This window comes from Delphinapterus leucas, chromosome 19 (assembly GCF_059928025.1).
Source record: "Delphinapterus leucas isolate spDelLeu-1000000601 "Yukka" chromosome 19, BTC_Dleu_Yukka2, whole genome shotgun sequence".
Lineage (NCBI taxonomy): Eukaryota > Metazoa > Chordata > Mammalia > Artiodactyla > Monodontidae > Delphinapterus > Delphinapterus leucas.
The window spans coordinates 21,630,750-21,645,189 of record NC_143147.1 but is presented as its reverse complement, the minus strand read 5'-3'; the positions used below and the strand labels follow the sequence as shown (position 1 = coordinate 21,645,189).

At 44.4% G+C, this 14,440-nt stretch overlaps 1 protein-coding gene across 5 annotated transcripts in view; it reads right to left on the bottom strand.

Annotated features, from left to right (window-relative positions):
- Positions 1 to 291: 291 nt before the first annotated feature.
- BLMH (bleomycin hydrolase) overlaps positions 292 to 14,440 on the bottom strand; it is a 53,152-nt gene continuing 39,003 nt past the window's right edge. For 4 of the 5 annotated variants that reach the window (XM_022595683.3, XM_022595684.3, XM_022595686.3 and 1 more), the window contains exon 12: positions 10,111 to 11,079. In XM_022595683.3, coding sequence (XP_022451391.2) covers positions 10,928 to 11,079 — 152 coding nt within the window. In that variant the 3' untranslated portion in view covers positions 10,111 to 10,927. Of the gene's footprint in view, positions 5,186 to 10,110; positions 11,080 to 14,440 lie in introns of those variants that run through there. The other variant, XM_089899970.1, reaches the window with a different exon arrangement.

Below are 14,440 nucleotides of genomic sequence, written 5' to 3'. Positions count from 1 at the left end.
GAGGGGTGGCATCAGAAAAAGACATTGGGATTTACCCAGACTGGACCTTTCCCTTATTCCTCACGCCTCCCTGGCACAGTCCACACAGAACTATTGCAGGCGGTCCATCCTCTCTCTACACGTGTGCTGTCGCTTCTTCTTGTCCCTGTGGGTGTCATCCCACAGAGACCAGTTGGCCTCAGCTGCCCCCCTTCCCCTCAACAAATCCAGCCTCTCTCCTCCCTAAAGCGAAGTCTTCCCTGTCTTGCTTCCCATGCTCGTTGCCACATCTGCCCTTTCTCCAGCATCCGGACTCCCTCCCTGGTGGAGCTCCTTAGTTCCGGCACCTGGTCCCACTGCCGGGGGGCGGGGGGGGCTCCACTCGACCGCCCTTCCTCGCCTCCCGATTGGGGTGAGTGGACAGACATTATCCACTGCCCAAGAGAGGGCAGCCCTGTACCCTTCCCAGCTGTCCGCCTCCATCAAAGCTTCTTCCCGACTGAGCACCTGCTCCACGCCAGGCCCCGAGGAGGACACACCCTCTGCCCTTGGGGGTCAGGGAGAAGGGCTGTGCTGAGCATGGAAGGCATTTGGGAGCCCTGAGCGGGAGAGGCGTTGACGAAAGCAGTGTTCCCAGGGAGCACTGACATGGGCTAGAGGAAGCAGACGGGTTCCTTAGACCGTGAGTGCAGTTGTGAAGCAGGTGTGAGGCGGGCAGGCACCAGCACACACAGGGAAGAGACGGGAGTCAGACACCGAAGGAGAACCTGTGGGGCTCGGAGGCTGGTGTCTGGGGAAAACAGTGCATCTGTCAATGATGCCGTGAACGTGGGCGATCATGGTTCAGCAGGACTTTCTCTTTGCTCCACTAGCTCTAGATCAGAAATAGCAGGGCCTCCAGCCTGCTATGAGGCTGCAGAATAAAGTCTCGCTTTGAGAGGTAAAGAGCACGCTTAAGTATTTCCAACCTCTCCCCAGCTCTCTCTCCCTCACCACACACAGACACCGCCACCAAGGAGACCCACTTCCTGCGCGTCTCAAGGCCCAGCAACTGTTCCCCTGTGGAGCCAGGCTGGGACACACGGTGTAAATCACAATAATGGAAGACAAGGCCCACCCACCCCTTCTCGTGGGCTCTTTCTCAGTACTCCAGTCTTTAGAGTGTCTCACAGGACCCCCTTGTTTCTCCTGGGACGTGGCATAGTTTTGGTGATGGGGTCCACGGTCAACCATGCGAGGGGTACAGCACCTCCAGGACAGGATTCACTGCCACTGTGAACCCTGGGCTCATGCCCACAGAGATCTACGTAGGAGCCCCCCGCGGGAGGCTGTGTCTGATCCATGAAGCAAGGCCAAGGGGAGGAGACGAAAAGCCCTTTCAGGAGCGCCAGGAACTTGACATGCAGTGGGGGTGGGAGAGTAATGCCCCGAGGAAGGCAGAGAACATTTGGAAGTAGATGACTTGTGTCTTTGGTCACCTTTTCCTGGCCCCCTCTCTCCCATTTCTTATGAGCCTACTGCCTTTGCTGAACAAACCCTGTTCCCCCAGATTTTACAGGTATTGTGACTTCCCCGTGCTCTTTCTATGATATTTTTGAACCAAGGTTTTTGGTTTTTACTTCCTTGCTACAGGATTCCCTCCCCTGACTCTGAACACCTTAGCTAGGGCCACATTCTGGAAGGCAGCTGTTTTTACTTTCCACCTTGGCTGAGAAGTCGCAGCCGGGAGAAGCACAGAGTACCAGGGCGGGACGCCAGCCCTGTGCACGCACAGACCTGTGAGAGCCCTCAGATGTCTCCTAAATGCCCACCTCCTCCGCTAGGCTCTGAGTTCCCAAGGGAAGGGGCTCTGCCTCTCTCCACGTCTCAACACCCAGCACTGTGTCTGCATACAGCAGGCCCCATAAACGAGAACTGGCAATGAACGACTAGGAAAATGCCTTTCACTCTTAGCAGACTTGAAGTGTCCTAAGAACCAGTGCCCTTGGCGCTGGTGAGTAAACCGTGGCATATCTGACAATGGAGAAACAGCTAGCAGTGGAAGGAGTGAGGCAGTTTTCTCTGCGTATTGAAATCGCTTTAAGTATGTAGAAGAAACTGGGAATCGTAAGTGCCTTGGAGGGAAGGGACATTAAAAGTAGAAGGGAACCCTGGTTTTTCACGGTATTCCCTTCTGTATTACTCAAATATTTGCCATGTGTAGGTAATATTTTTATAAAACCTTTTCAGAAAGGCAACATTTTAAAACATTTATAAAAGTTCTTTTTAAAAAAAAAAGGAAGGAAGGAAGAAAAAAAAGAGAGGGGAAAGAAAGAACACAGGAAGATGTTCTAAGGGCCCCGAGCTTGTGGCAAAGCAGGGGTAAAGCCTGGAAGATTCTCAGCTCCACTTCACGCAGCGCAGACATGTTTCCTTCCCAAACGGGGCCAAATTACTCAGGACCACTGTAATTTTCTTTTGTTCCCTCAGGAAGGAGGCAAATATTTTCTCTAATTTTCTAACCAGGATGCTGTGAGCCAAGAGGTGACATCCAGGGCTTTGCTCAGGATCCGATCAAGAGGGACAGGACTAGTTTTAGAACCAGGTCCTCTGCTTCCAGCCCCCGAAGTCATTCCTCTCCCCTCCGTCCCACTCCCAGCTTTCTTGGCCTGCTCAAGATTACACTCACCCTCTCTTTAGCTCTTCTTCTCCTCCAGGAACTTCAAGATAACTTGGGCCTCTGCATATAGGGAGATTTTCCCTTAGTCTCTTCTTGGAAAACTGATCACCCTCATCCTTGATGTCTGTGGTCACTGTGGTCAGAAGTTAGTTTAAAACCGGTCAGCTTTTCTTTTCCTTCTCCAACTTCAAGCTCTTTCCTAACAATTATGGTATTTACTGGAAAACTTCAGACAAGTCATCTGCTTTTGCAACCGGCTCGTGTATACACATCTTATTTTCCCAACTACACGGCACGTTTCTGGAGAGCAGGGAATTGCTTTAAGCCCCAGAGGGCCTCACACAATGGACACACTGGAGAAGCTCTGTGAGAACTGGTTATTACCAACGGCTCCCACTTACTGAGCCTCTATCTCCCAGGCATATTGCCTGCAGCCTCTTTTGTTCTTTTCTACCACATATGGGTAATATGCAGTCTTTTCAACCCTTTGGCTATATTTTGCTGTAAGTGTTATTTAAAATATAGTTCTTTTCAAGCTGTGGCTTTTCCTATTTAATACATTTCAAAATGCTTTTCAATAAAGATGGTATGGAGACTGAGGCTCAGAGAGGTTTGGTGACTTGTCCCTGCTTACATGGCTCCAGGCAGATCAGCCAAGCCGTCTGCCTGAGTCCAAAGTCGCTGGGATACTCACTCTGCTGGGTTGATTTGAAGAAAGAAAGGTGCAAGCAGTGAAAAAAGTGGAGTAAACTTTTGAGGGTTTCCCCCTCTCTTCTACTCCCCTTATGCCCGTCACCAGGAAAGCTAGACCTTTCTGTTAAGCACTGAAATATGACGATCCATGGGGGCTTTGTTCTCATTCTAATTGTCCCTACTCAGCAAGTTATCGGGAAGCCCACTTCGGATCTATGTATAAACTTTTTTTTTTCCTTTGGCTGCGCTGGGTCTTCATTGCTGCGCGAGGGCTTTTCTCTAGTTGTGGCGAGCGGGGGCTACTCTTCGTTGCGGTGTGCAGGCTTCTCATTGCAGTGGCTTCTCTTGTCGCAGAGCACGAGCTCTAGGCACGCGGGCTTCAGTAGTTGTGGCTCACGGGCTTAATTGCTCCGCAGCATGTGGGATCTTCCCGGACCAGGGCTCAAACCCATGTCCCCTGCATTGGCAGGCGGATTTTTAACCACTGCACCACCAGGGAAGTCCCTATGTAGAAACTTTTAATTGAGTATAGCTGTCAGAATTTAGGGCATTTTCAATCAGGCAGCCAACCGTATTTACGGTGAACCAGGCTTGTGAATGCAGTGGCAAGCAAGACAAAGCCCCCGCCCTTGGGGAGCCGACAGGGAGTATTGACTTTGGGGAAAACAGAAGTAAACATACAAATAAACAAGAATTTCAACAAGGCGGAGGGCGGTTGGTTGGAACAGAAGGGAAGGGAGGCAGCTGAGTCCCGAGAGGCAGATCAGGGCCACAAGGGAGGAGGCTGTGCGCTCCTGTCACTGAATGTGTCCAAGGAGAACTTAAAGGGTTCCTTATCCATCTTGGGGCAGTGTGGACGAGATAACGTATAAGGGCCCTCCCAGGTAGGAGCACACTCTGGTACTTTCCACCGTGTACCCACCCTGCCTCAGCTGCTCCATTCTTCTGCAAAGCAGATAATTTTAAAAAAATAAAACAAAAAACTGTCTTAGGATAGCCTGAGAGATGGTTCCAGAGCCCATTCCATCCACTTCAAGAGGAGCTACTAGAGCTTTTGCAAGAGAGAGAGAGCAGGGAGCATTCAAACCGTACCAAGAAAGACGAGTGCAGAAGGGCTTCCCATCTTCACACGATCCTGTTCCCAAGTGACTGCAGCTTCTATGAATCAGACATTCCCTCCCTCTCTTCCTTTCCCTTTGTGGTAATGTGTAAAGGGCTTGGATTTTGAAAAGGAAAACAAAGCAAAACAAAACAACTCTGGCCAACTGATTCCTAGTTTTCAATCATATTGTGTCACAGACCCCAAGGAAGAATAGTCGTCTTCATAAGAAGCAAGACTGGCTCTGAACAAGTTGTCCTAACTATGGGAATGCTAATCTGATATTACTTAAAAGGAAAAATCCAACTTAGCCAATGACTATGGCATAGTCAGCAACAAGGCTCACCCACGCCACACGGCCGGAGAAATGGGAATTAAAGTGCAAGTGCCCTGGCACTGCCAACAGCAAATAAGAATTCAGCTACTCTTTGATGACAAGCCAGAGCACATAGACGGATCCACAACCACATCCTGGAGGAATGTCTCATCATCAGGTCCTGGCTTCTTGGATGTGTAGGGTCAGCATGACTCTACATGTCTCAAGAGGAATCCTGGGGCTGGCAAGGAACTTCCAGAGGTGAGAGTGTCATTCAAAGAGTTACAGGGGAAGACAATTCATACCTTCTCCTTTCCGAGCTCACCCAAAAGTTAGCAAGTTCTTCCAATTCAGATGTCTGGCTAAAACTCTGGCCCATTTCCTTTAATCTTCAGCAGAGAAGACATACCCGCCATTCTTTGTTTCTCTACACAGGATCCTAATTTTATTTGGAGAATAGATTTTATTAAATATTTGGTTATGAAGATTATCTTTTTTATATATTGTTGGATTTGGTTAGTAATATTTGATTAGGAATTTTGCATCTGTTTATGGGGGAGATTTGCATGTATTTTTTTCTTTTACTATCTTTGTCAGGGTATGGCAGCCTCATAAAATAATTCTTTATGCCATAAAATAGTTCTTTACATCTTTCCTCTTAATCTAATCAAGATTCCCCAGAGAACACTTCCAATCTCCTGTGCACTAGGGTTCTGGGAGCCTAGTATGACTGAGGGCACAGAACCCCTTAAGGTACTTTCATCCTCAACTCAGTTTCTGACCTCTAGGCCATAAACTATTTTTCTCTATGGAGAATAAATCTTCAATTGGCTGCTGCTGAGATGGGGAGGGGCAGTCACCTAGCTACCCAAAGCAGGGAGGGAATCTAACAGACATTCAGTAACCCTCTTTTAACTCCCAATTCCCAGAGTAATGCTCTCTGGTGCTACCATATCTGAGCTTTGGGGGGATTATGCAATTATAAATTGGTTTGCTTGGGGAGGGGCAGTCACCTAGCTACCCAAAGCAGGGAGGGAATCTAACAGACATTCAGTAACCCTCTTTTAACTCCCAATTCCCAGAGTAATGCTCTCTGGTGCTACCATATCTGAGCTTTGGGGGGATTATGCAATTATAAATTGGTTTGTTTATCACTAGCTATCTCCACCACTGGCTCAGGATTCAACTTTTTCAGTTCTGCTAAACCTTTCAATGTCTCAATCTACTTTTCAGTTTGTTTCTTCTTTCCCTTCTTCCCGGGGTTTGGGGATTTATGTCTTCCAAAAAAATCCCTTTACTGTCACTTTTGACAACATTAAGGGTATCTTTTAGTTTTCAAATATCTACAGTATAACAGTATCCTCCTTTCAATTTCTTTAATGTCTGTGTATGTACTTTTTCGGGATCAGCCTTGCCAAATATGTTAATTTGCTTCCTTTTTTTTTTAGAGAACCACTTCTAATATAAAATAGGAAAAAGACTGTCTCTTCAGCAAGTGGTGCTGGGAAAGTTGGATAGCTGCATGTAAATCAATGAAGTTAGAACGTACCCTCACATGATGCACATAAATGAACTCAAAATGGCTTAAGGACTTAAACCATAAGACATGACATCATAAAACTCCTAGAAGAGAGCATAGGCAAAACATTCTATGACATAAATCGTACCAATGTTTTAAGTCAGTCTCCCAAGGCAATAGAAATAAAAACAAAAGTAAACAAATGGGACCTAATCAAGCTTACAAGCTTTTGCACAGCAAAGGAAACCATAAACAAAATGAAAAGACAATCCACAGAATGGGAAAAAACATTTGCAAATGATGCAACCGACAAGGGCTTAATCTCCGAAATATATAAATAGCTCATACAACTCAACAACAACAACAAAACAACCCAATTGAAAGATGGGCAGAAGACCTAAATAGACATTTCTCTGAAGAAGACATACAGACGGCCCTAGGCACATGAAAAGGTGCTCAACATCACTAATTATTAGAGAAATGCAAATCAAAACTACAATGAGGTACCACTTCACACTGGTCAGAATGGCCATCATTAAAAAGTCTACAAATAACGAATGCTGGAGAGGGTGTGGAGAAAAGGGAACCCTCCTACACTGTTGGTGGGAATGTAAGTTGGTGCAGCCACTATGGAAAACAGTATGGAGGTTCCTCAGAAAACTGCAAGTAGAACTACCATATGATCCAGCAATCCCACTCCTGGGCATATACCTGGACAAAACTATATTCAAAAAGATACATGCACCCCTGTGTTCATAGCAGCACTATTCACAATAGCCAAGACATGGAAACAACCTAAATGTACAACAGATGAATGAATAAAAAAGATGTGGTATATATATACAATGGAATAGTACTCAGCCATAAAAAATAATGAAATAATGTCATTTGTAGCAACATGGATGCACCTAGAGATTATCATACTAAGTGAAATAAGTCAGAAAGAGAAAAATACCATATGATATCACTTATATGTGGAATCTAAAATATGACACAACTGAACTTATCTACAAAACAGAAACAGATTCACATAGACAACAGACTTGTGGTTGCCAAGTGGGAGGGGAGAGGGGGAAGGATGGACTGGGAGTTTGGGGTTAGTAGATGCAAACTATTACATGTAGAATGGACGAACAGCAAGGTCCTACTGTATAGAATAGGGAACTATATCCAATCTCCTGCGATAAACCATAATGGAAAAGAATATAAAAAAAGAATGTATATATACATATAACTGAGTCATTCTGCTGTACGGCAGAAATCAGCACAACACTGTAAATCAACTATACTGCAATAAAAAAATAAAATGAAAAAAAGAAAGCCAAAAAATAAAAAGAACCACTTATGGCAATGTTGATCCTATGTCTAATTTCTGCACATATCTCCTATTTCCTTCTACTTTCTTCAGGTTTTTTTGTACTTGTAATTTCTTGAAATAGATGCTAAACTCAATTTTTAGCCTTTCTTACATTCTCGTAAACTTTTAACTGTATAAAATCGAAGTACTATTTTATCTGTATCTCGTTTTGATATGTATTTTTATTATTGTTCAGGTTAAATTTCCTTTTAATTAGTTATTAGTTATCATTTTTCTTTAGTTTTTATAGCTTTATTAGTTATCTTTTAATTTTTGGTTTCTAACTTGATTGCATTGTGGTTTGAGTGTGGTCTGCATGGTAACAATCCATTGAAATTTGTTGAGATTGACTCTATTGCCCAGCATCTGCTCAATTTTTGCAGAAGTTCCATATGTGCTCAAAACAGAATTAGTAAGGACTTCTCTCATGGTCCAGTGGTTAAGACTCTGTGCTTCCACTGCAGGGGGGCATGGGTTCAATCCCTGGTCGGGGGTGAATGAGAGATCCCACATGCCATGTGGCATGGCCAAAAATATTTAAGAAAAGAATTAGCAAAAAAAAGGGGGGGCTTCCCTGATGGCGCAGTGGTTGAGAGTCCGCCTGCCGATGCAGGGGACACAGGTTTGTGCCCCGGTCCGGGAAGATCCCACGTGCCACGGAGCGGCTGGGCCCGTGAGCCATGGCCGCTGAACCTGCACGTCCAGAGCCTGTGCTCCGCAACGGGAGAGGCCACAACAGTGAGAGGCCTGCGTACCGCAAAAAAAAAAAAAAGAATTAGCAGTTGTTAGATGTGGTAGGATACTAGATGTCTATTATATCAAACTTATTAAATGCTTAAATCTTCACCTGATTTTTTTGGTTGCTTGATCAATAATTGAGAAGTGTTAAAATCTTCCATTATGATATTGGGTTGTTTTTCCATGTAGCCATCAGTTTTTGTTTTATATATTTTGAGGTTATTAGGTGAATACTAATTTAGAATCCTTCAATTTTTCTGGAGAATCAAGTGGGCATATAATTATGTACTGATTCTATCCTTAGTAATGCTTTTTGTTTTAAAGCCTATTTCCAGAGCCACTGTGCTGTACAATTCCAGGGAGGCTGTGAAAAACATATCCCAGAATTAGTCTGAGTGGCCATAATTTTACTGGTTATTAAGATAGCTATACCAAATTTATTTCGGTTAGTACCTGCCTGATATATCTCTTCTATCCTCTTTTATCCTAGGTACTGATGTCTCTTGTAATCAACTTATGGCTGAATTTCTTTTAAAAATCCCATTTGACAATTTGTCTTTTTTCTGGAACATTTAACCAATTTATAGACATTGTAATTATCGACACATTTAGATTTCTATCTTATTTGGACATGGTATTTGTCCTGTGTTTTCTCTTCTTCCCCCCATCTTGTTTTATTTTACAGTTAATCAATACACTTATCGTCTTCCTCAGTGACGTGAGAACTTCAGAGTATGTTTATTTTATTCCAATCATCTCCCTCATTATCTGTTTTCATGTATTTTGGTTTTATCTTTTTTTGAACCCTGTAAGACTACCCACAGTCACTTCTTGTTTAGATGGTGCACGTGTTTATCACTTTGACTCTACATTCTTTTGTTGAATTTCAGACCTTCTGTATTAGATCACTATTGTTCTGCTTGGGCAACAGTTTTTGACTGAAAATGTCTTATTTCACCCTTGTTTCCCCCCTCCCCACCCTTGTTCTTGAAAGACAGTTTCACTCAGTATAGAATTCTAGGTTCATGGTTAATTTCTAGTTGTACTTTGAAGGTACACTTCACTGCCTGCTGTCATATATAGCTGCTGATGAGAAGTTAGCTGTCAATCTAACTGTCTTTTCTTTGGAGGCAATCTGTATTTTCTTCCTGGATGCTTTTAAGATCTGTTCTGGGGTTTCATCATGATATGTCTAGAAATGGATTTATCCTGCTTGGAACAGGATTATTAGAATATTGTAAACACTGATTAATGCTTGAGCCTTTAACTAACGTTATCTTGGAAAGTGCTATAACAAACAATATTCCATGCTAGAACTGAGAAAGTTCTTGGAGAGCCCGAAAGGTAGGGACTCAGGCACTGATGGAAATGTTGATTAGGGTGCTGTATTTATTTGCTTTCAATGAAAGAAAGGCCCAGTCTTAGTAAAATACATACTCTTCAGCACCATTCTAAGGCTGGACCTAGCAGAGCCTTACTTCCCACCCTTGTAGAGACCCTGGATCTTGGTGAAAGATAGGCTACGTGGCAGGGGCACAAGCCCTCCTAAATATGGTGCCTGGAAGCCCTCTGCAGAAGCCAGTGAAGATCAGCACAGGCTGGGAAGGATCACACATCCCACAGAGAAGCTAAAGCAGGGCAGCCCTGAACCATCTTCCTGTTTTTTCACTGTCAAGAACACAAGTCACCTGGTTGCCTTCCTTTGTAGCTAAACAAACACACACTTCTTAGATCAAATAAGCCAACATACTCTCATTTAGCAAAGTGTTTTATTCAAAAGCTTCTCAGCACCATCTAGTTGTCAGAAAAAATGGATATCCCCTTTTCATGCCCACCCAACTCCCAAACCCAGAGGCAGAAGTTAAACCGCTTGGCGAGAGCTCCCTCTAATGATTATAATTCAGATCATGATAAGGTTGTGGTTGTTCTCTCACCTACTTTCTCCAACCCTCTACTTAACCATGACTCAAGTAGAGCTGTGCTCCCCCACAGTTCAGAACAACAGGAAGGAATCATGTCAGTTTTGATCAACCTCCCGATCCTGGGCTATTAGAGGCACATGAAACTACCTTGAAAAATCCGAATTCAGTGACTGCCACCCAGGAGGGACAGTGTTACTGTCAGGCAGCATGCAGTTTTGAGAGCTCAAATATTAGGGCACCCTCCCCCCACTCTACTCTAGGAACAAGGAGCAGTAAGTCCATTTTCTCTCCACACACCTCAATTGCTCATCCTCTCCTGCCTTGTAAAACAGACACTGAACCGAACTGGTGTGACAGAGTTAAGACAAACAATTACATCTGATTAAAATGCTAAGAGATCCTGAGCTGTTGGCGATGAGGGGAGTAGATAGTACGACCTGATCTTTCCCTTTTTTTCTTTAGAGAATATTTTGTTTCACTATAAAGCACACTTTCCCAAAGAGGTTCCTGGAGGAGAAATCCAAGAGTCTGACTGTGTCCCGTGGGAACACACACAGTCACCTGTGTAACTCTGGCTTCAGTCCCTGGATCTGTCCTTTGCAGCTACTTCAGGTCCCATGGGAGGAGGAAAAGCTGGAGGCAGTATCACTCGGCCAAAGCCCCCATGGGGTCCCAGGCTGGCAGGACAATGGGTTCCTGCTCTAGTACAGCTAGCACCTCTTCAGGGACATGCTTCCTGTCCACCACCACTTCGTAGACATATTCAGAGAACCACTCATCTGTCATGCACAGGTAACCTGGAGAAAAGAACAGAAGCCTCATGAGTCCAGAGGGTGGGGGGCAAAGAGCAAAAGCCTTACTGGCGCTACAAGAAAGTCTTTTACAAGCCTCATGAGTGCAGAGGGCGGGGGGCAAAGAGCAGAAGCCTCACTGGCGCTACAAAAAAGTCTTTTACAAGCCTCATGAGTGCAGAGGGCGGAGGGCAAAGAGCAGAAGCCTTACTGCACTACAAGAAAGTCTTTTACAAAACTAACATTTGTACATGTTTTTCAGCTTTCCCATCTATAATCTCACTTAATCTGATTAAGTCTTATTAGCAACCCTGTGAAGCAGACAGGACAGGATGGCTATATTTTTACCAATTAGAAAACTGGGGCTCAGAGTAACTAAGTGATGTACCCAGGTCACATGGGTTCAGAAGTTCAGGGCTGGGCCTTGGACCTAAAGCTGCTACCAGATCCTGCTACTCCACTGCCCAGGCGGCCTTGCTGAAGGTGGGTCAATGACCCTAAAGGTAGGTGGAAATGTTTCTTGTTCACACAGCCACACATACATAGGGTGAGAAGGGCAAGCATACCAGTTCAATTCTTACCCTACCCACCTTCTCAGCATCCATGGCTGCTGTCTCTCCTTCCTCTCTACCATAAATTCCTACAACAACCAGCTAAGCCATTAGGGGGATCCTGATGGGGCCTGATCATCATTCCCAGGTAGCCACTTATTTCCAGATGGTACTGGGGGAGTCGCTGCTTTCTTAGGAGGAAATCTGTGGTGAGGATCAGGCAGAACGGACAACGCGACAGTTGCTCGACCTACATTCCTCACAAAGGCCCTGGGATTTGTGGATCTCTCCAGTGGCAGGACTGGAGAGGGGCTCAGCTGTACTAACACCCCAGGCTGAGAGCTTAGCTGAGAAAAAGTGTGGCGTCATCAGGTACCTATCCTAGACACCTGCCTCTTCCCCTCAGGGAGACTGCATCTCAGGCTCCACTAGGACAACACAAATTCCTCTTCAGGATCACACATCCAACAAACTGAAACGGGGGGAAATGCTTCACCTGAGCCACTGCTAATACAAAGAGCAAAATTAAAGCAAGAGATGAAAGAGTGTGTATTTAAAACAAGGATGGGCCAGGGAAAGAGCACAGAGGACAAAACTGTGTACCTACACAGGGGTACTGTGTGCACCTACACACCCAAGGACTCACAGGAACTAGCAATCTTCCTCTTCATCATCACCATCTTATCGTATCTGGCACCTGCTGTATACTAGACACTTGAGCAATTTTTCTCTGAAAGTGTATGTGCAAATCTAGGTCTATGCTATAGCATTTCCCACTACACAGGACCAAGAGGAAGGGAGAGGAGGTAGTATTTCTCCTAAGGTGATCTTCTAGTATGTTGGTTCTCAAACTTCCTGGCCCCAGGATCAAGACTGTACACTTAAAACTACTGAGGGCCCTAAAAAGGTGTTTATGTGGGTTATACTTACTGATATTTACCGTAGTAAAAATTAAAACAGAAAGTTAAAAATATTGGTGCATTTAAAAATAAGAATTAAAAAACGTGAATATTAATAATGTATTTTTAGGAAAAATAATTATATCTTTCAAAACAAAATAAATTTTAGTTAGGAAAGTGGCATTACTTTACAATTCAGAAGATAGCTAAATTATTGTACCTGCTTCTGTGTGCAATCTGTTGTTTTGGATGAAGTAGATGAAGCAAATCCGGCCTCACACAGATACGTTGTTGGAGAAGGAAGACCTTGTAGATGCCCTAAAAGGGTCCCAGGGACCCGACAGGGGTCCTCAGACCACACTCTGAGAACTGCTGCTCTAAAAGCAAGACTGATTTAAATAATTAAAAGGCATCATGGCAGTTAAGTCTAATTTTATAAGCTAAATGGTGTGACAGAGGACATTATTTAACTTGAAAACACAACTGCTTTGGGGAGCTCATCTATGTCCAATTCTGCTCCTGCGACAGCAGTCAAAGACAGCTCATCCTGATGTGGCACCGCATGTTTACCCTCACCAGAAAATGCCCGGGGAAGTGCGCAAGGGCTCTCATCCCCTCACGATCCAGTGTTCCTTTCTCAACAGGAGATTCAGGGAGGAAGAACACAGATAAACGCTGTAGCCCGTGCCATTCCAAAGTCCCTGGCCCCTACCATCACCTACATTACTGCCACTAAGTTCTAGCAGCCAAAGCTTGGTCAGCTGAAGGGCCAACCAGTACCATTTCTTGCTGCAAGAAATGTAAGTAAGTGCTTCCTGAGAAGGTCAGCATCTGCCTTGTCTAAGAGTTCTCGTGGGCAGGAGACCAGGCTACTAAACGCTACACCATTTGACACATTAGGCATCATTCCCCTCACCCTAATGCACGCTGAATAAATCCTTAGAGGAGCTCGGGGCAGTGAGGCAGGTGAAGGATAGAGGCAGATTCATGTAATAAAATTCTGTATCCTTATGACAATACTATCATCACACAATCAAATGAGTCTTCAAAGAATGCCCAGAAAAAATGGACAATAAGTACATCTACACCATCTTGTTCCAAAAGCAGGAGATAAGAGTAAGTCCTTACAAATTAAAACTCCTATCAATTGTAATCCACCCTTTCAGTGTCCCTGCCAAGAGGGCCTGCCTTGATTAGTCTCTCTTTTCAGGATATGAGTTCTTTGGGGGCCCACAGAAACCTCACAGTCTAGGTGGCTGCCAAGTAACTGCGCCCTGGGTAGGTAATGAACTTGTGGCCGCTGTAACTGTTGATACTGCGTGTCTTGGAGTTTGACTGAGAAGATTAGGATCAGTGTGTCTAAAACCCAAGTGAGGGCTGTGCAGAGGAGCAGTAAGGTACCCACTCAGGCAGGATGAAAGAGGCCATTTCGATTTGAGGAAAGTTGCAGCTTCTAGCCCTTATGTACTCTGGCCATTAGAAACTGGTGTTCCCCAAAGGAAAAAGGAAATAAGAAAAAAAAAAAAGGAAAACAAAAAATCTGCTCCAAGGATCCCGAGGTTCAGGGAACAAGGCATTCAGAGAAACAGATAAATGGATAAAGAGAGCTTTAGGAACTAAATTAAATTTTGTTTAAACTTTAATGTCTTGTTTACATGCTATGAGGAAGAAATAAAATAAGTGAACAGGCCCTCAAAGACACTGGCAATGTTTCTGTATTTGTTAAAGAGAAAGGGCAGTATCGGTCTGTAAGGGGAAAAAGTGTCTGTGGATACAGCTCTAGGCCGGTTAGGCCAAATTCACTCAGAAACAGAAGGGTTTCGAATGGGTTCGTTTACGGGAAAGAAGAACTTTACCCTAAGAAAACAGTTTTCTGAAATCCTGCTAAAGATCTAAATTTTAAACCTCTCAGACTAA